Source organism: Maylandia zebra, linkage group LG22 (genome assembly GCF_041146795.1).
Source record: "Maylandia zebra isolate NMK-2024a linkage group LG22, Mzebra_GT3a, whole genome shotgun sequence".
NCBI classification, from domain to species: domain Eukaryota; kingdom Metazoa; phylum Chordata; class Actinopteri; order Cichliformes; family Cichlidae; genus Maylandia; species Maylandia zebra.
Genome location: NC_135187.1, coordinates 26,179,009 through 26,204,548, shown reverse-complemented (window position 1 = coordinate 26,204,548; position 25,540 = coordinate 26,179,009). Strand labels below are relative to the sequence as shown.

The 25,540-nt window shown below is 41.6% G+C and overlaps 1 protein-coding gene and 1 long non-coding RNA gene across 2 annotated transcripts; both read right to left on the bottom strand.

Moving 5' to 3' along the window:
• Positions 1–429: 429 nt before the first annotated feature.
• LOC143414697 (ubiquitin carboxyl-terminal hydrolase 37-like) lies at positions 430–5,399 on the bottom strand. The gene is made up of 13 exons (XM_076879531.1): positions 5,322–5,399; positions 5,129–5,212; positions 4,573–4,628; positions 4,272–4,328; positions 4,046–4,177; positions 3,831–3,954; positions 3,594–3,745; positions 3,389–3,488; positions 3,172–3,248; positions 2,886–2,994; positions 2,218–2,275; positions 1,892–2,049; positions 430–1,805 (listed from the first exon to the last, which is right to left on the bottom strand). Exons 5-13 carry the CDS (start codon positions 4,147–4,149, stop codon positions 1,800–1,802), a joined length of 888 nt encoding a protein of 295 aa, XP_076735646.1. The 5' UTR covers positions 4,150–4,177; positions 4,272–4,328; positions 4,573–4,628; positions 5,129–5,212; positions 5,322–5,399; the 3' UTR covers positions 430–1,799.
• A 231-nt stretch (positions 5,400–5,630) lies between these two features.
• Positions 5,631–25,121, bottom strand: LOC143414535 (uncharacterized). Its single transcript, XR_013095161.1, has 7 exons — positions 24,520–25,121; positions 23,888–24,037; positions 7,903–7,971; positions 7,631–7,803; positions 7,453–7,538; positions 5,869–5,949; positions 5,631–5,670 (listed from the first exon to the last, which is right to left on the bottom strand). It is a non-coding gene; the product is annotated as an uncharacterized LOC143414535 (long non-coding RNA).
• Between the last annotated feature and the right edge of the window lie 419 nt (positions 25,122–25,540).

Below are 25,540 nucleotides of genomic sequence, written 5' to 3'. Positions count from 1 at the left end.
AAAGATGACTTTCTTTCATATGCTGCTTTGACGGCTTTGTTCGTGAATAACAACAGAATCAAAACCATCCATGAAGAGACATTTCACCCGCTGATTAATTTGGAGAAACGGGACTTCCACAAACCAGTTGGAGACTTTGTCCTCTGGATGGTTTCAGAACCTGATTTCTCTCCACTAGTTCAATCTTTTGGGAAACAAATATACAACACTGGGTCCGGGAAACCTTTTCCTGCCACTGAGGAGCTTGAAGACCCTCCATTTTTGAGGAGCTTTCCTTCAGTCTGTCAGTGAAAGGGATTTTGTTGAACCTTGAAACTGCCGTGACCCTGTCCAAAGACCAGCTGGCCACCTGGCCGGGTCAGTCATGGATATTCACAAATACCCCATAGTACTGGTGAAAAAGAAATATCGAGGGAAAATCCATGTTCAGACCATGTTCAGTGTGTCGTGACACTTGCACGATGGAAGAACACACCCACTTGTTGGTGCCAGAAGAGCCACTGAGAAATTATTGTTTTAGCTGGCTCATTACAAGTCGATGGCTGCTCACCTGGAGTAGGATAAAACTCTGGAGCGAATAATTGCCCGATTTTACTGGACAGGAAACTGTTTTAGACTTAGAGCTTTTTATTGTCATTGTGCAGTTTCTTGCACAGTGAAATTGGGTAAGTGGAGAGCATAGAGCCGCTGTATCTGTGCGCACCACCATCTTGCATTTTTTGCATGTTTGGCTGGTGTCACTTTTGGACTTTGCTACCTGTAGCTAAACATTTGCAGCTAAATCATTTATTTAAAAGCAGAAGCTGCAACTGATCGAGGGAATATTTGTCTGAAAACTTAAACTGAACTCCAAGGGTACCATTGCTCCAGCTCACCATCTTTACCTGAGTGAATCAGTTTGTTGAACAATCTAAATGATTCAGAAACTTCTGTGACATCAACTTAACTAAGGCTCATTACAAATTTCACAAAACACTGCTGAATACTTTTAATATTTTTTTATTAGTTATTTTTGTTTTTGTTGTTATTTTGATTTTAATAAAACAAAATAAAATAAAGAATTAAATCATTTCTTTGGTTTTTAAATTTAATTTATTTTACAAATAAATTAATAATAATATTAATAATAATAACAACAAATTAGTGCTGTCAGTGTTAACGTCATTTTACCTAATGACGTTAACGCTGACAGCACTAATTTGTTGTTCCCAGAGAGCAAGCCAAACACTGGTCCAGAAAAGGACGATCTCTAGTAGATTTTGTTTTAACCTCCTAGGACCTGGTGTCCACATATGTAGACATAACATTTTGGGTTGTCTAGACCAAAATACAAAATTTTGCTCTTCAAAAACCTGATATCCACTTATGAGGGAGGACATGACACTGCCACTGTTCAATCGAAATTTAAAATGAATGTCCTCATATGTGGATCTCATTCTTTTGAGAAACAAAAAAAAGATAGTCTGAATCTGATGTCTTGGTTTTTACCTTCATCGGGTCCCAATCAACCTAAATGGCACAGAGGAATTAAAAATGCATGCCATGAAAGTTCAGGTCTTAGGAGGTTAAAAATGTCCCTGCTGATGAGACCAGTGAATGTGGGGCGACGGTGGCAAGAAAAAACTCCCTCCTGGAGGAAGAAATCTTGGGAGGACCAGGCTCTCTGGCAGGACCCTCCCTCCTGAGGGCAATACTTACCTATACTTGTCCTCCAGTGTGCGATGGTGGGCTGGGACGACTGCTTTTCCTTCTCAGCATGATGATGACCTTAACTTCCTTCCTTCCTTCCATTTCCTGTTTCAGAACTGAGAATGAAGACAAAACTGGTTAACAAGGTAACAGGACATTTAAAAATTCTCTCACTTCAGGATGAGATGCTGTGTCTTCTTACGTTTCTCTTGTAAAACAGGATGTAGGCCAAGTGCTGCTGTTCCTCACAAACTGCAGATCCAGTTGTGTGGAGCACCTGTGCGTCATTATAGGTGAGCCAGCGATCTGATGTAGAGTGCTGACTCTCCTCAGGATGGACAGAACTACAGATGTAGTGTCCTGAAATCACATTAAGACAAATGAATCCAACTTCTGGAAGTCAACTGATTCAAGCAAACAGTGATTTTGACTTAGTGCTTCTTAGAACATCAAAAGCTTTTGTGTGTGAGTCCTTCACTGAAAAGTAGCAAGTTTCATTTTCTGTTTGTCACAAGTCTGTTGTTTTACCTGACTCTGTGCCTCCATAATGACTGATGATGCTGCAAAGACTATAACAGCCACCACCCTGAGAAGGAACAAATCCAAAGAGTGTTAGTTTCATAAAGTCTCACATCAGTGCCATAATTAAGCTGATTTGCTGAGGCTACGTCCACACTAATGCGTTTTCGTTTGAAAACGCATCGTTTTCTCTCCGCTTTGACCTCCCGTCCACACCGAGACGGCGTTTTCCTCAAGGAAAAACACAGCATCTTGAAAACGCTCTCGAAAACGCATACATTTCAAAACGGAGTTGTCCCATCGCAGTGTGGACACTCGAAAACGCAGACTTTCTAAAACGATGACGCATTTTGGTCATGTGATGCAGTCATGTGAGCAATTAAACAAAGATAAGCCGAGTGCATTAGACAGCAGTTGTTTTGATTGCTCTCAACTTTGACAGCCCTAAAAAAGATTAATATCAGTTTGTACATGCTCCGGATAGCTTTTCTTCAAATTCTGTAATTCTCACTCACTTTTGCGCATGCGCAGGACTGGAACGTAAGCGTTTTCGGCCGTTTCAATGCAGACGCACAACTATTTGAAAATGACTGAAAACGCCAGTGTGGACACGGAGTTTTCAAATCTATCCGGGCTAGTGTGGACGTAGCCTGAGACGTTCTGCAGTCTGTTTTTACCTGATTGGATGGCACCACCAAGTCCCTCTGCAGCCTGACGGGGTCATCCACCTTCTTAATCTTGTAGGTTTGTGTAAAGCCAAACCTCTTCAGATGCAAGATCAGAACTCTGGCAGAAAAGAAAAAAAACACAAACAAGGTAGAAAATAAGAAGAATGAGTGTCAAACACAAACAGAAGATGGGAGAAAACGACTGCTCAAGTATTGTCTCGAAGAACTCTGATATTTGATGCGCCACAGTTTGGAAACCTGGTCAGTCGATCAATTCTGATGTGACCTTACTCACCTTGGCAGTGTATCAAAAGACGACTTCAGTTCTGAGGCCGTCCCTCCACAATCACAGCGAAATTCTATTTCTTGTTCCTGAGCAACAGCACAGAGAAAACAGGCTTTATGGTAGAAAGAAATCTCAACATATGCACACACACATGCACACAAACACTAACAAAAAAGGTGTGTTAAGATCGCTGATACGACAACTCTATTGGAATTTGTGATCTTACCTTCAAGTATGTCTCTAACATGTTTATAATAGACCCCTCTGGAACAAGGTCTAGAGACAAGCTGGTGAATTCCTCTTGCTGTGATGATTGGTGACCGCAGCTACACATTTCAGGAGTAACGTAGTTAAAGTAAAGATCAGGTACGTGGAAAAGAGGTATATGAAAATATTGCAACCAGCTCTGCGTTTCTGAAAGACAGGCTTACCTCTTGCATGTCCTCATGTTTTCCATTTTAAAAATGTGATGGTCTTCTACTGGGCAGCTATAACTTTGGCCCAGGAGAGCTGCGTTCCTCTCCAGGTGAGGTGCGAGCCTTTTGACCTCATCGAGGAATAATGTTAGGAATTCATGAGCGTCCTGAAAGAAAAGCAGAGAGATTTAAAACAGTACATCAAAATCAGAAGGTAAAGCAAAAAACGAAATGTCCAAATAGCTGACGCACTTTCTGTGCACTGCCGGTGTATTCAGGAGCTTGACTGCTGAATGCCTTCTTAAAAGCTCTTAGGTGGTGATCTTTAAGGCCATAATCTGTTGACTCGTGACAGTCCCTGACATCAATAAGCCTTCTGTAGAAAGGAAGGGTAAACAGACATTTCTGCTGTTAGATCTCTTTGTTCTTCAGGTTTTTGAAGAAAGTAGAAGGTTGACGTAGCGCACCTTAAGAGCTGAGATTCTGGATCTGTGCTCCACAAAACCCCCTGACGCCTGATGTCTCTTATGAACTCCTCAATGTTGAGGAGGCTCTGCAGGCAGGAGTTCATGTAGCAGGTGTTTCCGATGTTTGGAAACCTGACACACACGCGCAACGTTTACAGTATCAGTGTAAAATAATTCATTTTCTCCACTTTGACAAAGTGAGTCTTTGTGCACCACGTGTACTCACCCGAAGCAGTCTATAGTCCCAGTTTGACTTTCTATTTTTTTCCCACCGCATGCTACACTGCTCCAAAAAGGTAAAAACACAAACACAAAATTAGGAAAGATGTCAAGATTCTGAGCAGTGTATGCGCATGTATGCATGAGCTTTGAAGTTGAAACATTTTGGAGGACGTCCAAAAGTAGTAAAAAAGATGTAAATACACAAGGTGGAAGAAAAATGCCAATAAAAGGGAAATAAAAGAGCTCCAACTAAACCACTGCTATAAATATCTCCAGCAGCATTAAAGAGCGGCGCATTTCTTTACCTCTGATGAGACGTAGAAGGAATTTCCTTCTCTGCCACGTTTTGTTTGTGTAATTTCTGTTTAGAAACAAGAAAACCAACATCAGTAATGGCATAAAACAAACATACCAAGGGAGTCTCTCCATGAAAAGTGTCCAGTTAGAAAATTTGGTATTATTTCATATTATTTATCACTTCAGTGAGCTGTCAGCTCATGAAGCAGATATATAGGAATATCTTTAAATAAATTAAAAACAATTTATTCATGCTTTAAAATGAGTTTTAAAGTTTGTCCTATGAAATACAAAATCCTTCATTTGGTTCTGATCAAAATTCAGTTTTTACAGAAATCATCCATCAAACTTCATTAAAAGATTCAAAAATGCTTATTTACCATAAAAAATATTTAGAGAAACATCCTGCAAGTCTCTTCAAACTTACCTTTCTGTGAAAAAAAAAACTTTAAACATCTTTGAACCTAATTTGAGGACATGGATGTGCTAAATTGCTCTTAATTCTTCGCATTTAACTGTGATGAGTAAATGCTTGATGACAGTGACTCTTTCCATAAAACATACCTTCCAGAATTTAAAAAGAAACCAGCGACACTTTTTTTGTGTCTTCACAGTGTTGCTCTCTGCCTCTGCATCGCTGTCAGTTTGCTGCAGAGGACGAACAAACATAAGTTTATTAAAAAAGTAAAGTCACTTTAAATTAACAAGTGCAATTTAAAGAGAATGTGCATTTCATATGTTTCGTGTAAAAGCAAACCGAGGAACAGCAGAGGTGTCTCCATTTTCTCTTCTTCTTTTGACCATTTTCAGCAACACAAGCATCCGGGATGCTGATGAGGACAAAAGTGTAAATGTTATTTTTCAAAGTGGAAATTTTTAACAAGGAGTACATGCTGGAGATTGCAGATAAAAATTAATAACTGTAATGGAACAAAATCATGTATTTTGTACATTTACACTCCAACTAACATTTACACTCCAACAAGAGCTCCAACTAAACCACTGCTATAAATATCTCCAGCAGCATTAAAGAGCGGCGCATTTCTTTACCTCTGATGAGATGTAGAAGGAATTTCCTTCTCTGCCACGTTTTGTTTGTGTGATTTCTGTTTAGAAACAAGAAAAGCAACATCAGTAATGGCATAAAACAAAGTATATGGTAAGAAAATACAATATCCTTCATTTGGATTCAAAATTCAGTTTTTACAGAAATCATCCAAGAAGCTTCCTTAAAAGTTTCAAAAATGCTTATTTACCATAAGAAAACATTCAGAGAAATGTGCTGCGAGTCTCTTCAAACTTACCTTTCTGTGAAAAAGAAGTTTAAACATCTTTGGACTTGATGTGATCGCAGCCAAAATCTCCTCAGCTTTGCAAAAGTTCAACTGAAAACAAGCAGTCAAAGGTTGTATATTTATAAACTTTCAGCATAGAACGTTCATACCCTGAACAGCAAACATCAGCATTATGATGTATGGGGCTCATTTGCATATTTTGGAATGTATGCTCATTTGAACTGTATGGTGCTCGTCTCCAAGCAACTGCTACAAAATACAGGTCAAGTCAAGTGGCTTTTATTGTCATTTTAACCACGTGCAGAGGTACTGTACAGAGTGAAATGAGACCGCGTTCCTCCGAGACCCTGGTGCTATATATGACATATACGGACAAACCCAGGACTACATAAAGTGCAGTGTGCATAAATTGCAAAAATAAACAAGACAAAACAGTGCAAAACTAGACAGAACAGGACGATACAGACACAAGACAATGGAAATGTGCAAAATGCTGAGTATTGTGCAAAAGTAACTTGGTGTCTGTATGTATGTGTATGAGTGTGAGATACTGCAGATAAGTGCTTGGTAGTGACATGTGTGAAGGTGTGCGTGTGCCAGTGCAGTCACTGAGTGTTCAGGGGTCTGACGGCTTGTGGGAAGAAACTTTTCCGTAGTTTGGTAGCGAGGGCCCGGATGTTCTGGGACCTCTTTCCAGAAGGCAGCAGGGTGAAGAGTGTGTTTGAAGGCTGTGTGGGGTCCTCCAGCAAGCGGGTGTTATAAGGAGGGGAGAGGGACTCCAATGATCTTCTCAGCTGCTCTCACAATCCGTTGTAGGGTACTGCGATCTAATACGCTGCAGTTACCATACCAGACAGTGATGCAGCTACTTAGGATGCTCTTGTTAGTCCCACTGTAAAAGGTGGTGAGAATGGATGGTGGGAGATGGGCTTTCCTCAGCTTCTGCTTGAAGTAGAGACGCTGCTGGGCCTTCTTGGTTATGGAGCTGGTGTTGAGGGAGCAGGAGAGGTTCTCCGCCAGGTGGACACCAAGAAATCTGGTGCTCTTGACGACCTCCACAGAGGATCCATTCATGTTAAGTGGGCAGTGATCCCACTGTGCTCTCCTGAAGTCAACAATCTCTTTTGTTTTGTCCACGTTCACAGACAGGTTGTTGACTCTACACCTCTACAGATGGCCCGCAGTGCAACCCTTCAGCTTCCTACTAGATTCACCTATATACAAATTTAAAGACCTAGGAGACTTACTTCTCGTCACAGAGTTGTAGCATTCACAAGATTTTCAGAAAACTTGAACTCAAGGTCAAGGTCACTGATATTCAAACTGACCCCAGAACTTTAGTAGATGCACCAATGGTATCAATTCAAAATCCTACGCTTCTCGTTCCATTTTTATTTCACTATCTGTAACTAAGACAAATAAACAGTATTTGAGACACAAGTCACTATTAAAGTGGTTAGTGAGACTCCACATCTGATAACAGTATAACACACTGCTTATTTATGTAAAATTGTCATCAATAAATGTGTTCAAAACAGAAGCTACACTGGCTTTAAAAGTTTTTGTTAACTCTGACTACCTGTCTGCTCTTACCTGTTTCTTTTGCTCTCTGCTGTCTTCATCCTCCATCCAACTCTACATTGTATTGTTAGGGATGACATGATGAAACTGAAGGGTGTCTGGGCACCGAAAAAAGAAAAGAAGAGAGACTGGATTAGGCTGCAGCTGGCGTGCCATTCTCTCACTTCAGGATGAGATGCTGTCTTCTTACGTTAATCTTGTAAAACAGGATGTAGGCTGAGTGCTGCTGTTCCTCACAAGCTGCAGATCTAGTTGTGTGCAGCACCTGTGCGTCATTATAGGTGAGCCAAGGATGTAGAGTGTGGACTCTCCTCGGGACGGACAGAATTACAGATGCAGCAGCTGCTTCCGATGTATGGAAACCTGACACACAAACAAAAGTTTACAGTATCAGTGTAAAATAATTCATTTTGTCCAGGTTGAGAAGGTGAGCTTTGGTCCTTGTGCACCACGTGTACTCACCTGAAGCCGTCTGTAGTCTGAATTTTATTTTCCATTATTTATCCACCGCCCAAATGTTTCACTGCGCTACTGCAAAAAGATAAAAACACAAACACACAATTAGACACTGAGCACTGGATGTGCATGCATGCATGAGCTTTGAAGTTTAAACTTTTTTTTATCATCAACAATTTTTATTTATTTCATTTTAAACTTCAATAACAGAGCTTAAGGATAACTACATAAATAAATAGTTTAAAAAACAAACAAACAAAAACAAAACACAACAACAAAAAACAAAACAAAGGGAAGTTATCCTATTCTTTCTTCGCACACCAATTCCCACACCACCACTCTGTCATTACTCCTCTGTTCTTCAAGTTACAGAAAGCCAGCTTGTAAAGGGGGACCAAATACAATCATATTGATGCAATTTGTCTAATAAACCATAAGTCACTTTTTCGTAAGACGCCAACTTAGCCATTGTCTTTAGCCACTCTTCATAGGGAGGGGGGGTTCTTTTTCCGCCAATGTCTTAGCAGGACCCGTTTGGCCGTAGTAAGAGCCAAAATAATCCATCTTTTTGTATAACTGGAAAAATCTACAGGGAGTGCAGAATTATTAGGCAAGTTGTATTTCTGAGGAATAATTTTATTATTGAACAACAACCATGTTCTCAATGAACCCAAAAAACTCATTAATATCAAAGCTGAATGTTTTTGGAAGTAGTTTTTGTTTTTAGTTTGAGCTATTTTAGGGGGATATCTGTGTGTGCAGGTGACTATTACTGTGCATAATTATTAGGCAACTTAACAAAAAACAAATATATACCCATTTCAATTATTTATTTTTACCAGTGAAACCAATATAACATCTCCACATTCACAAATATACATTTCTGACATTCAAAAACAAAACAACAACAAATCAGTGACCAATATAGCCACCTTTCTTTGCAAGGACACTCAAAAGCCTGCCATCCATGGATTCTGTCAGTGTTTTGATCTGTTCACCATCAACATTGCGTGCAGCAGCAACCACAGCCTCCCAGACACTGTTCAGAGAGGTGTACTGTTTTCCCTCCTTGTAAATCTCACATTTGATGATGGACCACAGGTTCTCAATGGGGTTCAGATCAGGTGAACAAGGTGGCCATGTCATTAGTTTTTCTTCTTTTATACCCTTTCTTGCCAGCCACGCTGTGGAGTACTTGGACGCGTGTGATGGAGCATTGTCCTGCATGGAAATCATGTTTTTCTTGAAGGATGCAGACTTCTTCCTGTACCACTGCTTGAAGAAGGTGTCTTCCAGAAACTGGCAGTAGGACTGGGAGTTGAGCTTGACTCCATCCTCAACCCGAAAAGGCCCCACAAGCTCATCTTTGATGATACCAGCCCAAACCAGTACTCCACCTCCACCTTGCTGGCATCTGAGTCGGATTGAGCTCTCTGCCCTTTACCAATCCAGCCACGGGCCCATCCATCTGGCCCATCAAGACTCACTCTCATGTCATCAGTCCATAAAACCTTAGAAAAATCAATCTTGAGATGTTTCTTGGCCCAGTCTTGACGTTTCAGCTTGTGTGTCTTGTTCAGTGGTGGTCGTCTTTCAGCCTTTCTTACCTTGGCCATGTCTCTGAGTATTGCACACCTTGTGCTTTTGGGCACTCCAGTGATGTTGCAGCTCTGAAATATGGCCAAACTGGTGGCAAGTGGCATCTTGGCAGCTGCACGCTTGACTTTTCTCAGTTCATGGGCAGTTATTTTGCGCCTTGGTTTTTCCACACGCTTCTTGCGACCCTGTTGACTATTTTGAATGAAACGCTTGATTGTTCGATGATCACGCTTCAGAAGCTTTGCAATTTTGAGACTGCTGCATCCCTCTGCAAGATATCTCACTATTTTTGACTTTTCTGAGCCTGTCAAGTTCTTCTTTTGACCCATTTTGCCAAAGGAAAGGACGTTGCCTAATAATTATGCACACCTGATATAGGGTGTTGATGTCATTAGACCACACCCCTTCTCATTACAGAGATGCACATCACCTAATATGCTTAATTGGTAGTAGGCTTTCGAGCCTATACAGCTTGGAGTAAGACAACATGCATGAAGAGGATGATGTGGACAAAATACTCATTTGCCTAATAATTCTGCACTCCCTGTACATCAGAAATTTCTGTGGTTATACCAAGTATGGACTGTTTTGGTGAGATAACAAATCTCCTTTTTAAAACACTGAAAATTACCTCCATTATATTTTCCCACCAATCCCGAAGTGCCGAACAGCTCCATAAGATATGTAAAATCAAAGCATTTTGACCATCACATCTCCAACATTCGTCCGTAGAGGCCAGGTTCCATTTATACAATTGTTGCGGTGTTCGATGCCACCTATGGATTGTCTACTGCCTGTTTCTTTATACATAGTATTAATATTTTGAAAACATGAATCCCATTCAACTGAAGATATGTCCAATGCCATGCCCTGGGCCCAGTAGCCCTTAACTTTAAGGAGAGGGTCAGCTGACCGTTCTTGCAATAAGTGATAAATCTTAGAGGTAATGCCTTTACCCAAGGATGATCTTGAGAGCAGGACTTCCACAGGGCTGCCCACAGGACAACTCAAAGGGGTTCCCAGCCACTTCGATAATGAACTATGTATTTGGACATATCTCCAGAATTGATTACGCTGCAACTTATATAACTCCACAATTTTATCAAAGCTTAAAAAACATTTAGTCCCACAGTCAAATAAATCTGATACATTAAGGATGCCTGCTTTACGGCACTGTAACCAGTCAACCGATGTCCCTCCAATTAAAATTATTTTATTACTCCATAAGGTTGCCGAAGGTGATTTAATAAAGTCCCAGCGACCTGCCCTATGTAATTTAAACCACAGTATCTTTGCAATTATAGGATGGGTAGTTTTATGACTGGTATCAAACAGCTCCCTCCAAGGAGAAATACCGCCATTAACTTCCGTCTCTATATGGGACCAGATGGGTTTAACTGGTGCAGTAGGTAACCAAGCTCTAAGTTGTTTCACGTTCATCACCCAATAATACCATTGGAAATTAGGCAATGAAAAACCTCCTTGTTTTGCACTCGCTTGAAGTTTCTTAATACTTAAACGATGTGGTGAGCTATCCCAAAGAAACTGCCGCATTAAAAAGTCTAGATCTTTGAAATACTTATCTGGAATGTGTAATGGAATATTAGATAAAATATAAAAGATCATGGGTGCAGTCATCATCTTAATACAACTAATTTTACCCCATATTGTGAGACACACTCTGGACCATCTACCAAATTCCATTTTTATCCTTTCAAACATTGGCTCCATATTTGCTGGAACCATCTTAGTGTAATCCGAGGTAATTTGTATCCCCAAATACCTCAAACCATTCACGGACCACAGAAACTCCCTGTCACGGCGAGTGAGATAAGCCGTATAAAAATAATAAATGAGGATCCAATCGCAGGCAGTAGTGGAGGAGTGAAGGTGGTTTATTGGACACGAAATAAATATAGACAAACAGCAAATGGAGCACAAACTAAACTAGACTGGAGACAACTAAACTACTGAATACGAACCGGAACTCAAACATGAAGCAAGGTGGACGACGGTACAAGATGGTGACGGCAGGGAACACACGGATGAAACATGGTGGAAAACACAGACAGACCAGCAACTACAATGACAGAGGACACGACTTAAATACACACAGGTGGTGGACACAGCTGGGAATAATCAACAAGACGAGACAGAGGTAAAACTGAACACACTCACATGGGACGCAGACCTTCACAATAAAACAGGAAACGAGAACACTACACCAAGACGCAGACCTGACACAGAGACAGACAGAATGACACATGGAACTAGGGCTGAACGATTATGGAAAATAATCTAATTGCGATTTTTTGCCCCAATATTGCGATTGCGATGCGATATGCGATTATTTTTTAAGGTCTTTGTCTTCTGTATTATTAAACAAAGACAAGCAATACATCATATAGTATGGCCAATACTATATTACATTAATTTTAAACTGTTCTTTCCTGGAAGACAGACCTCTGTTATGATGACATGAGGTGATGCATGAATTGATGACTGACATTTTTATTTAACTTCTTCAATCACAACAGTATATTTGAACATACACAATAGTTTATTTTTAGCTTACAAACATCTGAGCATAAAGTGCTGACAAGGAACCCTGGTGTAAACATTAAAATGAAAGTCAGTACAATGTGCAGATTGCAGAAATATACATAAAAAAAAATCAGTGGCTTTACCACACTCAGTTTTTCGACAAACTACTAGACAGTCATTCAATTAAAAAATAATATTAAATAAATAAAACTAATAAATAAAAAATACACACATCTTACTGATCTCTGCAGTCAGTAACATTACACATAAAGTGCAAACATAATAGCAATTGTATAAACACACACACAAACACGCCTTTAAAATTTAAAGGCGTGAAATTGGACGGTCTAGTTCTGATTAGCGTCACCGCTGTCTCGGTGGAGTTTAATAAACTCGGCCGTCTGCTTCTTGCTATCTAAAATATAACCAGACACTGGTGTAAATTCTCGACTGTCTCATACTTCTGTTTAATAAGTTTTCTGTTTGACGTTTAGTCAGCTGTGTGAAAACCAAGGAGGAACCCACCCGGGGGATTAATAAAGTTTTATTTTATCTAATCTAATAACTTTAATCTCAGCCAAACCGATTTACTCACGAACAAACAAAACACTGAAAAAAGCCCAACAATAACATTTTTAGGTTGTCTAAGTGACTTATATATTACGTTTAACCCGAGCAGCGAAACTCCGCGGTGATCTGAAAATGATGTGCCGGGAGTTGTGCCGTTCTCGGCCGCATCAGTAACCCTCGAGCTCCCGGCTAGCTGTCGAGCTGGTGGGTAGCAGACGCCTCTGAAAACGTCGAAGCACTTTTGCAAATATGGGATATCTTGATAAACCGAGCAGATATTTGATGTTTACACAACTACTTTCTCGCCTGAAAATATGTTAAAAGTTTATTTTGTGACCCTGAAAGATTAGTATGAGTAATTTTAAAACTTAGTAGCGGCCGCCATTGCTGGAAACTGGAGTTTGGCTGGGCCGCGCTATGAATTCTGGGATATGGTAGTAATTTGGACAGCCTTCGGCGCGTCGCTGTGACGTAATCGGTCTACAAATGCGGCCTCAGGAGGATGCAGCCCATGAATTTGGACATGTCCAGAGTATAATCGCAGCCTTTGCGGTTAGAAAATTGCACTTGATCATGTCGCGATATTATCGCAAATGTGATATATCGTTCAGCCCTACATGGAACCTGAACTAAACTAAACGTGAGATACAACCGAGAACAAATCCTTAAACATGAATAAACAGAAACATAGAATAATAATAATAATAATAATAATAATAATAATAGGGCAGCACGGTGGCACGGTGGTTAGCACTGTTGCCGCACAGCAAGAAGGTCCTGAGTTCAATTCCAACATCAGGCCGGGGTCTTTCTGTGTGGAGTTTGCATGTTCTCCCCGTGTTTGCGTGGGTTCTCTCCGGGTACTCCGGCTTCCTCCCACCGTCCAAAGACATGCAGCTTGTGGGGATAGGTTAATTGGATAATCCAAATTGTCACTAGGGCCCTGTTTCAGGAAGCCGGTTTGGAAAACTCAGAGTGAAAAACGACACTCACGGTTGAGTAACCCCGAACTGTCCAACTCGGAATATTCCGTTTCAGAAAGGCTGATAACAATTAGTTCAGTCAACGCGGAGTTGCTTTAACCCCAAGTGAAGCGCGCGGACGAGGATACATAAAGCCCTGATAAGCGGAGCACAGATTAAGCGAGTCACCATGGAGACGGAGGGAAAGAAGGCGCGGTCAATGTATTTCACAGCGCTTGAGGCCGAAATTCTGATGGCAGCATATGCCGATAACATGCAAATTCCGCGGAAAAAAGTAACACAGCCACAGCTGCAAAAGCATGCATGGCAAAACATAGCCGACAGAGTCAATGCGTGAGTGTTAATTTAAACATTGATCGAGGGATTTCCACCCATTTAACACGTTATTTTATCATATGTTATTTTATTTGTTATTTTATACTGTTGGAGCTATTTGTTCTTTATTTTTGTTTTTGTTCTTATTTTTGAAATTAGTTAAAGTTTGTTGTTAGTTTACTTATATTTTGGGGTTTATTTGTCGGTTAATATTTTGTTTTAAATGATTTGTTTTGTTTGTTGTTATTTTGTTAAATTAGTCAGTAAGAGCTGTAGGGCCATTTTGTTTCTATAAATAAAGAGACTGGTATAGGACCAGCATGCATTGGGGTGGGCCTATGGTTTTTTACCAGAGCAGGAGAAGCAGTAGGAAGGATCTTGTTATTGCTTGCCAAATGGATAAATAAACCAAAACCAAAACTCTCAACTAAAAGGTTTGGACAATGGACTTCTTTTGCCTGCGTACGAAATATTACCTCAGTGCAGCAGTGGCTTGTGGACTTTAAGTTGTGGGACGTTTGATCTTACAAAAGTAAAGGAATTGCCACTACATATACATTTTATTTTGTGATGTGATGTGAGCGCAGGTGCAACCCAACAGGCCCCAAACGTGCCTGGCAGCAAGTAAAAATGAAATATAAAAATACAGTCCAAACAGGTAAGGTGTAATTGTATTATGAGCCATAGTGCTTGGTCTGTTTGTCCCATGTAAATCAATTGCAGTTAGAGGCTACATTAATTTTCTTTCTGTAAGCACTTATTGAAATTATCTGAGCACATTACAAGTACATATTTGCTTACTCTGTATGCTCAAATGTGGCCCGTTATAGCCAACAGAAAAAAAGCGGAGGCCCGAAAAACAGGTGGGGGTCCTCCACCACCACTCACAGAGGCTGAGCAGTTGGCCCTCAGCCAAAACAGTGGGCGCCCTGTGGCCGAAGGCATCTCTGCGGGGACATCCTCTGAGTCAATAACCCCGCAAGACACAAGTGCCTACATAAGGGGTAAATTCAAAATAATACATGATGTGCATACATCCTTTCTTCACAGTCACCTTTGCAGTGCGACACATTCATTTGATAAACTCTTTACCATAATGAATTATTTTGTAGTGAAGTTATTTTCCGACTGATTTTGCCTTCCCTCAGCCTTGGTTGTCTTTGAGAGCATAATGACAATGAAGTGTAAGGTGCTTGGTATGTTTGTTAATTGCCATTTGGTCCCTTGTAAGTTATAAGTGACCTGTATAAACCTCATATTCTATCAGTTGATGGTGATGGTGTACTGCATCTGGTGCAGCCTCCTGTTGAGCCAGACCAACATGCAGTTGTGAGTAATACTCCACAGATTATATGAGTTTACAGTAGAACAGCAATGTTGTTTATTTCTTTACTACAGGAAAATAATGAAGAAACATTGACAGCTGTTACAGAGGAGGAAGCAACAGAGACACTTTATGAGGTTTACATCTTTTAATACTTTGTGTACAGGAAATACAGGCGACCAATAAAGCCAGTTGAACAAAAAATCTGTTTATTCTTCTTTCAACATGTTGAGGTGATGGGTCAAAAGAAATGATTGTGACATATGGTGTCTCTGACTGCTCTTCCATCTTGTATGTCCGTGGGAGGGTCAGGATGTTCATGGTTTGGATCACTGCTGATGTTTGGTTCAGAAGGACAGTGTTCTCCTCTAATTGTGGCAATGTTGTGAAGAATCACACATGCCACAATAATGTCACATGCCCTTTCTGGGGTGACCCTGAGTCTTTGCAGGCACTGGAACCGGGCCTTAAGCATTCCGATAGTCATTTCAATTCTGGCTCTTGTCCTGCAATTAGCCAGATTATATCGCTGCTGTGGGCCCGGTTCAGGGTCAGGGTAAGGGGTAAGCAAATAGGGTAAACATGGATACCCCCTATCACCAAGCAAGTAGCCAGTGAACTCTCCTAAGACAGAAGGGTACACTTCAGTTCAAATGTCCCTGAAGCAATTGGTCTTTATATATTTTAAAGTATTCTCAACTCACCATGTCCAAATTTTGTGCTCAGTGTACATTCATGGAATATTTGTGAGTCATGGACAGAGCCTGGCCACTTGGCTTCCACATTTGTGATAATGTTGGCAGCATCATATATGATCTTCACAGTGCAGAGAACACAAATTAGCATCCATTACTATAATGAAATAATTTGTTAGTTTGACATGCTACAGGGAACTATGTACCTGTACATTAATGCTGTGGAAAGACTTCCTGTTCACATAGTCTCCTTCATTTACTGAAGGAGCAATGATTGGAATGTGAGTGCCATCTGTACAGCCAATCACGCCTGGGAACCCTGAAAATAAATGTGCAATTTAAGTAGTAGTCCAAGTATCACCACATCATACATTAAGTTTTGGTCATCCTGATACCTGCAATTTTGTGGCATCCCTCTTTGATAAATCTTGTGGGTCTGTGACCGGGGAACACCACAAACGAGTACAGGAGACGTTTCAGTGCAACTGTAACATTCCTGACTGCCCGACAGACGGTAGCCTTGGAAACGTGCTCAGCGTCACCAATATTATACAGAAAGCTCCCGTTTGCAAGAAACCGAAGTGCAATACAAATAATATGCAATGAACTGAGAGCATGTCCGCGATGTGTCACATGCGTAATATATGGCCTGAGGATGTTATCCAAATAAATTATAGATTGTGCTGAGAAACGGTAACGTTCGCACAGGAAATCATCAGGAAATGATAAAATGTCCAAACGCGCTCTGATCACTCTCTCCCGGCGGAGAGCTCTGCGGAGAATTTGGGCTTCACGATCTACTGGCTCTTCAAGGAAGTGGCACGCCATGTCCGACACTTCCTACTGTCAGGTTTCCGACAAAGGGGCGGAGACAGTCAGGGTTAGTTGTAGTAAACCTGCTAGGGGGCAGGTTAGCTTCACGGAGTGTGTCGTCATAGTGACTCACTCAGGCTGCAGCTGAACTCGCTTTGTGAAACCGAAAACCCAGAGTTTTCGTTAACTCAGGGTATACTTACTCAGTTTTTCCACTAAACCGGCTTCCTGAAACAGGGCCCCGGTGTGAATGTGCAAATGAATGTGAGTGCGAATGGTTGTCTGTCCCTGTGTGTTGGCCCTGCGACAGACTGGCGACCTGTCCAAGGTGTACCCCGCCTCTCGCCCTATGACAGCTGGGATAGGCTCCAGCGCCCCCCGCGACCCTGAAAAGGACAAGCGGAAGCGAATGGATGGATGGATGGATGGAATAATAATAATAATAATAATAATAATACTCATAACGCCCAAAACCACAACAAACATTCAAAAATAAACTAATCAATCAAAACTCAAAATACTGGGTCGAAACTGACCCAGAACCATGACAGTACCCCCCCCCCCCCTCCTCCAAGGGCTGGCCCCCGACAGCCCCAAACAAAAAGACAGCAACAAAACAGAGCACCAGACCAGGGTGGGTGGAGGGGGTCAAGGAAGGAGGGTACGAAACCAAAAACAAGGGGCTGAAGCCCAACCAGATGAAGGCGGAGCTGAAGCCGGACCAAACGAAGACGAGGCAGGGCCAGACGAAGGCGGAGCCGGACCAGATGAAGGCCAAAACCAGTCCAAAAACACAAGAAAACAGTCCACGAACACAGGAAAACAGATCAAAAACAAAACCAAACTAGAGCTCAACAAGAGTCTAAGAAAAGTTCAGGGGGTCGACAACACAAGGACCAAGACAGTTCTGGAGGCCGGCCGTGCACACGGCAACGGCGGCGATGGGCAAACAGTTCTGGAGGCCGACCACTTGGAAGGCAGTGGCGGCCACTGAGCAGGTCCGGAGGTCGGCCGCGATGCCAGCGGCGGCGACGAACTCTTTCCGGAGGCCGTCCCCGAAGGCCATGATGCCAACTTAGAGGCCCGGAAAACGGCCGGCAGAGGCGAGGCAGAACGGGTCGAGCTGGCTCTGATGGCGGTGTGGCAACCGCAGGACCAGACGAGGCAGGACCAGACGAAGACGAGGCAGGACCAGACGAAGGCGGAGCTGAAGCCGAACCAGATGAAGGCGGAGCTGAAGCTGGACCAAACGAAGATGAGGCAGGGCCAGACGAAGGCGGAGCCGGACCAGATGAAGGCACGGAAGCTGGACCAGGCGTGGATGAAGGCACAGCAGCGGGACGGCTGCGGAACCAGACAGTGGTGATGCTGCAGGCAGTGATGCTGCAGGAGGTGATGTGGATGCAGGCAACGGTGTAGAAGCCACAGGGGATGATTCAGCAGGTGGTGGCTAAACAAACTTCCCCGGACCCCCAGCAGACGAGGCATGGTGCTGGGTGGGCTCCTCAGACCCACCATCTGACTTGGCTTGAGGCTGGACGGGCAACTCGGGCCCCCCAGCTGACGACAGTTGAGGCTGGCTGGGTTCTCCCGAACCCCCAGCTGACGACACTTGAGGCTGGCTGGGCTCCTCAGGCCCTCCAGCCGACGAGGCAGGATGCTGGCTGGGTTCACCTGAACCCCCAGCTAACATGGCTTGAGACTGGACGGGCTCCTCTGGCCCTCCAGTGGAAACAGACACTGAAGCAGCAGGCACGGAGACCTCTGCCAGTGTGGACACTGGCTGGGACTGAGCAGCACAGTGGCTAGACTCAGGCAGCAACAGTGGGATGCAGTCCTCAGAGGGCTGAAAGTGTTCCCCAATACACTCAGCAGAGGACGGAGGCGGACGGGTGAACTCACTTGAACTCTCAGGGGGTGCTGAGAGCTGAGACTGTTCTGGTGAGTTCTCCGGTGAGGCTGGTGGCGCTGGCGTCTTGACCTCTAGGGGTCCAGAGTTGGCTGGTGACTGACACCCAGCCTCTGGGGAGGCCCTAGAGGGAGCAACTGTCTCTGACATGGCCAGCTTAAGAGAACCAGCAGATATTGTGGTGAAGTGTGTTCCCTGCTTTGAATGAGATAGTGAGGATGGTGGCTGAGTAAACGAGCGGACAGACAGCTGAACTGGTGGCGACAGAGCAATAGGCAGCGAAGCGGCTACAGAGTGACCTACAGGTAGCGGAGACGACTGTAGTGGAGTTGTAATAAGTGGTGGAGTGGGTGACTGAACTGAGGGCAGCGCGGCTGCAAACTGAACTGAGGGCAGCGCGGCTGCTGACTGAACTGAGGGCAGCATTACAGGCCTGGCATTTGACTGGGATGGAAGTGAGGATGGGACAATGGAGCGGACACGGTCATAAACATGGAACGAGGGTTCAGAACAGGCAGTCTTAGAAGCTATGGCCATGGGTGAGAAATCATTGTTATCCTCAGTAGAAACACAAAAAATTGCGGTAGCGGCGGGGGGGTGTAGGTGAAGCTCGTGGAGAACGAAACTCTGCACGAGCGGATGCAGAGAGTCCAATAGCCAGGGATAACCGGAAATAAGGTGTTGTAGGTTGGCTTCCACAGTGTAAAGAGAGGCGTCTCCCTCATGCTCTAACCACTGGTTAATTAATCTAGAAGCAGAGTCAATAACGGCCTCCCGAAGCTCCCTGGGTGGACTGAATGCCGCTGGATCCATAGCTGGCTGGTCCGTACTGTCACGGCGAGTGAGATAAGCCGTATAAAAATAATAAATGAGGATCAATCGCAGGCAGTAGTGGAGGAGTGAAGGTGGTTTATTGGACACGAAATAAATATAGACAAACAGCAAATGGAGCACAAACTAAACTAGACTGGAGACAACTAAACTACTGAATACGAACCGGAACTCAAACATGAAGCAAGGTGGACGACGGTACAAGATGGTGACGGCAGGGAACACACGGATGAAACATGGTGGAAAACACAGACGGACCAGCAACTACAATGACAGAGGACACGACTTAAATACACACAGAGAAACACAGGGGAATTACACACAGGTGGTGGACACAGCTGGGAATAATCAACAAGACGAGACAGAGGTAAAACTGAACACACTCACATGGGACGCAGACCTTCACAATAAAACAGGAAACGAGAACACTACACCAAGACGCAGACCTGACACAGAGACAGACAGAATGACACATGGAACCTGAACTAAACTAAACGTGAGATACAACCGAGAACAAATCCTTAAACATGAATAAACAGAAACATAGAATTCTAATAATAATAATAATAATAATACTCATAGCGCCCAAAACCACAACAAACATTCAAAAATAAACTAATCAATCAAAACTCAAAATACTGGGTCGAAACTGACCCAGAACCATGACACTCCCAACTGTTTAAATAAAGTATGGGGGCAGTGTCCTGACATAGGCATTGCCTCTGATTTATCCCAGTTGACGCGATACCCTGAAAGCAGCGTAAAGCTTTCTATACATTCTAATAGGGCTGGAATTGACTTCCCAGGCTGGGTCATAAGTAACAACACATCATCTGTATATAATAGAAGCTTATGTTGACTATTACCCATCGAAATTTCAAATATATTTACATTATTTCTCAGTTTTTGTGCCAAAGGCTCTATAGCAATTACAAAAAGACCGGGGCTAAGGGGACAACCCATTTTTGTGGATCTCAGTAAAAGGAATAGGTCTGATATGAGCCCATTCGTCAATACTCGCGCTGAAGGCGAATCATATAATATCTTTATCCACCTAATAAAATTGTCACCAAAACCAAACTTTTCTAATGTCTTAAACAGATAATCCCACTCAACACAATCAAAAGCTTTTGCAGCATCCAGCGATAGGGCCACTGTTGGATATACTGAATCATATACATAATTTTGCAAATTAACCAACCGCCTAATATTATCTGAACCATAGCGGTTTGGAACAAAACCAGATTGGTCTGCATGAATTATTTTCGCCATTACTACTTTTAATTGACCCGCTAAGACCTTTGCCAAGATTTTTTGGTCAGAATTCAGCAAAGATATGGGGCGGTAACCACTTGGGTCTAAAGGGTCTTTCCCAGTTTTAAGAATAAATGTTATAAGTCCAGAGTGCATTGACTGAGGTAATGAGCCTACTTTGAACGCCTCATTATAAACATCGAGCAACAGGGGACTTAACATATCCTCAAATGCTCTATAGAAATCCAATGGTAACCCATCTAATCCTGGAGCTTTATTAAGTGGCATACTGTTAATTGCACGGGTAATCTCCTCCACTGTAATTGGAGCATCTATAATCTGCTGGTCAGTAGTAGAAAGCTGTGGCAGGTTTAAATCAGTAAAGAATGCTTCGAATTTCTGTTCATCTAAACTCCCTTGTGTAGAATAAAGATTATTGTAAAAGGCCCTGAATCCATCATTTATGTGTCTAAAAGAAGTTAAAATAACCCCATCTGATTGTCGTATGCCTGGGATATGGTTCATACTGTCTTTCTGTTTAAGACGGTATGCTAATAAACGACTCGGCTTTTCTCCCATTTCCCAATATGCTTGATTAATGCGAAATAAAGCGTATTCTGCCTTTCTGTTGTACAGTACATTCAACTTATATTTAACTTTAACAATTTTATTCAACGTAACTCTGTCTTTTGTATGGGAATGTACTGCCTCAAGTGCCTTTAATTTGGCTTCTAACGTAATGATATTCTTGTTAGCTGCCTTCTTTTTAAAGGAAGCGTAAGAAATTGTCCTCCGCCTTAAGTATGCCTTCATAGCATCTGTCAATGGAAAATTGTATTTAGTAGTCAGTATAATCTTTTAGTGATATAAGTTTGCATATGGTAGAATACTGCTTGTAGTTATTTGTATTAGGAAATATTTAACCATGTATGCTTAGAGGCATATAATTAATTGTGTAGTGACAGGATGTGTGATCTCTAACAGGCTGCAGGCTTGGTGTGCACCCCAGGAATGCACCCCCACGTCCTGGGAGCATGAGAGGTTGCACCTTGTTTTATTGTTTTAACATAGCTATGTCTGTTTTAGTCTAAGTGCCTTTTGTTTAGATGAACTGCTGGACTTCCCCACCGTGTTATCTAGGGTGAACCATCTAGGGTGGGGGAGACTACCCTCTTTGTGACCAAGGATGTACCTTTTGTGCTTTTATGTATATGACCCTTTGACAAGCAGTAACACACACACACACACACACTGAAGTATAAAATAAAGACAAGGGCAAAGCTCAGCGCGAGTCTCAGTCTGGAGGCTGCCCTTGCTAGCAAGAAGTTCTGTGTGTTTCTCTTCTCTGAGTCTTTACTGAAGAAGTGTTTTAGAATATTTTCCCTAACAGCATCCCACCAAGTAGCCAATGTAGTGTCCTCTCGATTATTTGTCTGTTTGTAAAATTGTATTTCATCGCTTATCAATTTAATAAACCCAGAGTCTTTAATTAAGGACACATTTAGTATTTAGTATTAGTATTTATTTATTTATTGTCATTGTCAAGAACAATGAAATTGCGTTTGGGGCTTCCATACAACCCAAAAAAAAGAAGAAAATAATAAATACCCCTTAAAACCCAAGTGTACATATTTAACCCAGTGTGACTCCAATGCAATAAGACAATCCTTAGCAATAATGTTCGTAGAAATTCAGACAAAGACCTGAGAAACATGACAAAATACAACAATGCAACCCATTCAATATTATTGTACTGTGAGATATGATATCAGATATGATAGTTATCTATTTAAGAAAGAGGGGGGGGGCAGGAGGGGGAAGAGAATAAAGATATGATGCACCAATGCAGACCAGTTCATTGCTATCTGCGGCTTTGAGGAATCTGTAAAATATTTTCAAGACACAGAAAAATTGGCACATGGTCCGAGAATACTATATTAGATTAGATTAGATTAGATAGAACTTTATTAATCCCTCGGGTGGGTTCCTCTGGGAAATTCGATTTCCAAAAAAGCACAGCACCGACAGAAGTTACAGAGTTACAGAATATTTTATATATATATATATATATATATATATATATATATATATATATATAAATACAGAGACAATATAAATAAAATATACGAAGGGGATAAATAGAATAAATAGGAATAAAAATAAAAATACAAGTGAATTGCACATTTCAAGAATTGCACATTTCAAGTATTGAGTCTATTGCACCGTTGACTATTTACAAAAGTATTGCACAAAAGGTATTGCACAGTGAGGTGAAGAGGCACTACAGCTTAGTTACCAATACTTGAATCTATAGAGTTATTCACTAAGGCTTCAGAAATAAGAAAGTAGTCGATTCTAGTATAAACATTATGAGGCGGAGAGTAAAAGGAATATTCCCTGCCTTCTGGATGCATTGTCCGCCAAATATCATTCAGACCTAAACCTGAGGTCATCTGCCTTATGGCAACTACAGATTTACTCTCTGTGCCTCTCCTAGGAAGTGATCTATCTAGGTCTTGATCCAGTATTTGATTAAAATCTCTTCCTACCACTATTTGTGCACCTTCTAATTCCAAAAGATACTGTGACAGGTTGTGAAAAAAGGCGAGTATGTCCGCATTAGGTGCATAGATATTACATAAAATTATTGGTGTGTCCAGTAGTTGTCCATAAACCAATATAAATCTACCTTCCTTATCTGTTATTACTTTTGTTTCAGTAAAGCTAACTGCTTTATGAATCAGAACCGACACTCCCCTACTTTTACCAGTTCCAGGACTGGAAAAGACTTTACCTACCCAGGAACATTTAAGTTTTAAGGCTTCTGACTTACACGTGTGCATTTCTTGAATAAAGGCTATATCAACTCTTGATAATGTAACACACGATACTTTACCACTACTGAATGTAGAGAAAGTTAGGATCTTAGGCTTATGGTGTCTAGGAATCGACTAAGGCGCGAATGACACACAGCTCAAAGAACAGTCAACATTTATTCAAAACAAACCAAAAACAGTCATTCAACAGTTCACAACAGTTCCAATTGTCCATATTTGTCAGTCTGTGTATTCAGTTTTAGAGTTCAGTGCTCAGAGTTCTTTTCAGTCTTTTCAGTTCAGGTGTGTGAGTATAGTGTTAATGTTAGTAGTACTACCCGGGTAGCGTATTGTTCTGAGATCTCATAAGCTTATCTGTCAAGAAGTCACGCAGTTGTCACTTTAAGTAGGCTGGAAATCTTTCCTGCATCGCAGCTGGGGATCCGGAATCCTGGCTCGCAACTTTAGACTCCAACAAAAAAACCAACCTGCACAGGGCAGTGAACATATTTTACATGAATATCATATAACAACTTAATCAACACTAGTGACCAAATGTCTCTCACTCTTTGTATATAACGACTTAATGCAATCAATAATAAAATTAATCAAAGAACCTTAAAACAATTTCCACATCATACAAATTTAACTCAAATCTCATATTTTGTGAACAGCAGTCACATCAATCCAATGAATTGAGAGAATGTACATTACTGATGCACGAGGAAAGTGCAAAACATGGTCGCAGTACTATTTAGCCAAAGACTGCTCATATTTATCATCTCATTACAATAAATAAAACTTACCTACTAGCTTCCAAAGAAATATTTCCGATTGGTTTAAAACATTCACAAGTGAAGAAATAAAAAGATAATACAGCACTTAAAAGGAACACATGAAATTTACATTATACTAAGCTAATGATTAGCTGACGATTAGCTTGCTATGCTAGCGCAGTTAGTCAACTCACCGGAAATGAACAAAAAACACAAAAACAGAGGTACATCAGCATCAACAAGCGGAAAAGTAAAATCCAATTTGTGTCTTCACACACAACCTTTTTCTTGAACAAGGATTAAAGAAAAACTCGGTGAGTAGCTCCGACCAGCATATGTAGCCTTAGCGCTATTCTCCTTCTCTACAGTTCTCAACTCAAGTTCACAAGCACTAAACAATCTCATAGTGCCACCTACTGACATTCTTTGGGAACAGCAGTTCATTTTCATGAGGCAAATTTTAGGTGGGTTACAATAACTTTAGATATGTTAATATTTTCTTCCTCTTAATCCCGTTATTCAACCCCTTAACATTCCAGCTGGCTATTTTGAAATCTGTCTGTCTATCCATGTTATATGTTGTCTCCTTGACCTGGAGACAACATATAAGATGACACCGCCATGGACCTCAACCTGCAGGCTTTGTGTTACCTGTTTCTTTATACAGGAGCATGTAGGGGTGGACTGCCTTTTTATTTGATTACCCTTTTCTCATGTTTTTCTTAGTTAGGGACATTTTGGGGGACGTTATACTCTTACTTGTTAAACACATGCTCCCATCCACTCTCTTGGTCCAGAAGCTCCATAATCCAAGTGTTCCAACTCAGGTCTGATGGCATTTTTTCAGTGCTGTTTTTAACCTCTTGGGAACTTTCACTACATTCCTTACTTGATGCAGAAAGAAGAAACGAGTCAGGGATGCATAGCAAGCACAACAAGACACCAGCAGCCCAGACCTTTCACCAACTGAAGACATTTGCAGCACCATAAAACATGACAGAGAAGAGCTGGGACTATGTGAAAGGGTGAAGTGCTGCAGTCAAGTTGCAATGGTCCTATCTTTTATACAGTCTATGGTTCACTCTATTAAGATGTGATTATTTCCAAGGTCCATTTAGTTTTAGTTAGCTGAAGCTAAACCAGAAGTTAAAACGAGATGGTGAAAAACATTTTTAGTTAATGTTACGACTGTTGTCGTAATGTTGTCTCATATGT

What these genes read in the sequence shown, in the direction of transcription:
- LOC143414697 (XM_076879531.1), bottom strand. Translation starts at nt 4,149, where the DNA reads ATGAACTCCTGCCTGCAGAGCCTCCTCAACATTGAGGAGTTCATAAGA. An exon ending in AACATGAGGACATGCAAGAG is followed by an intron (nt 3,489 to 3,593) that starts GTAAGCCTGTCT and finishes TGAAATGTGTAG; the next exon opens with CTGCGGTCACCAATCATCAC. An exon ending in TGTTAGAGACATACTTGAAG is followed by an intron (nt 3,249 to 3,388) that starts GTAAGATCACAA and finishes GCTGTTGCTCAG; the next exon opens with GAACAAGAAATAGAATTTCG.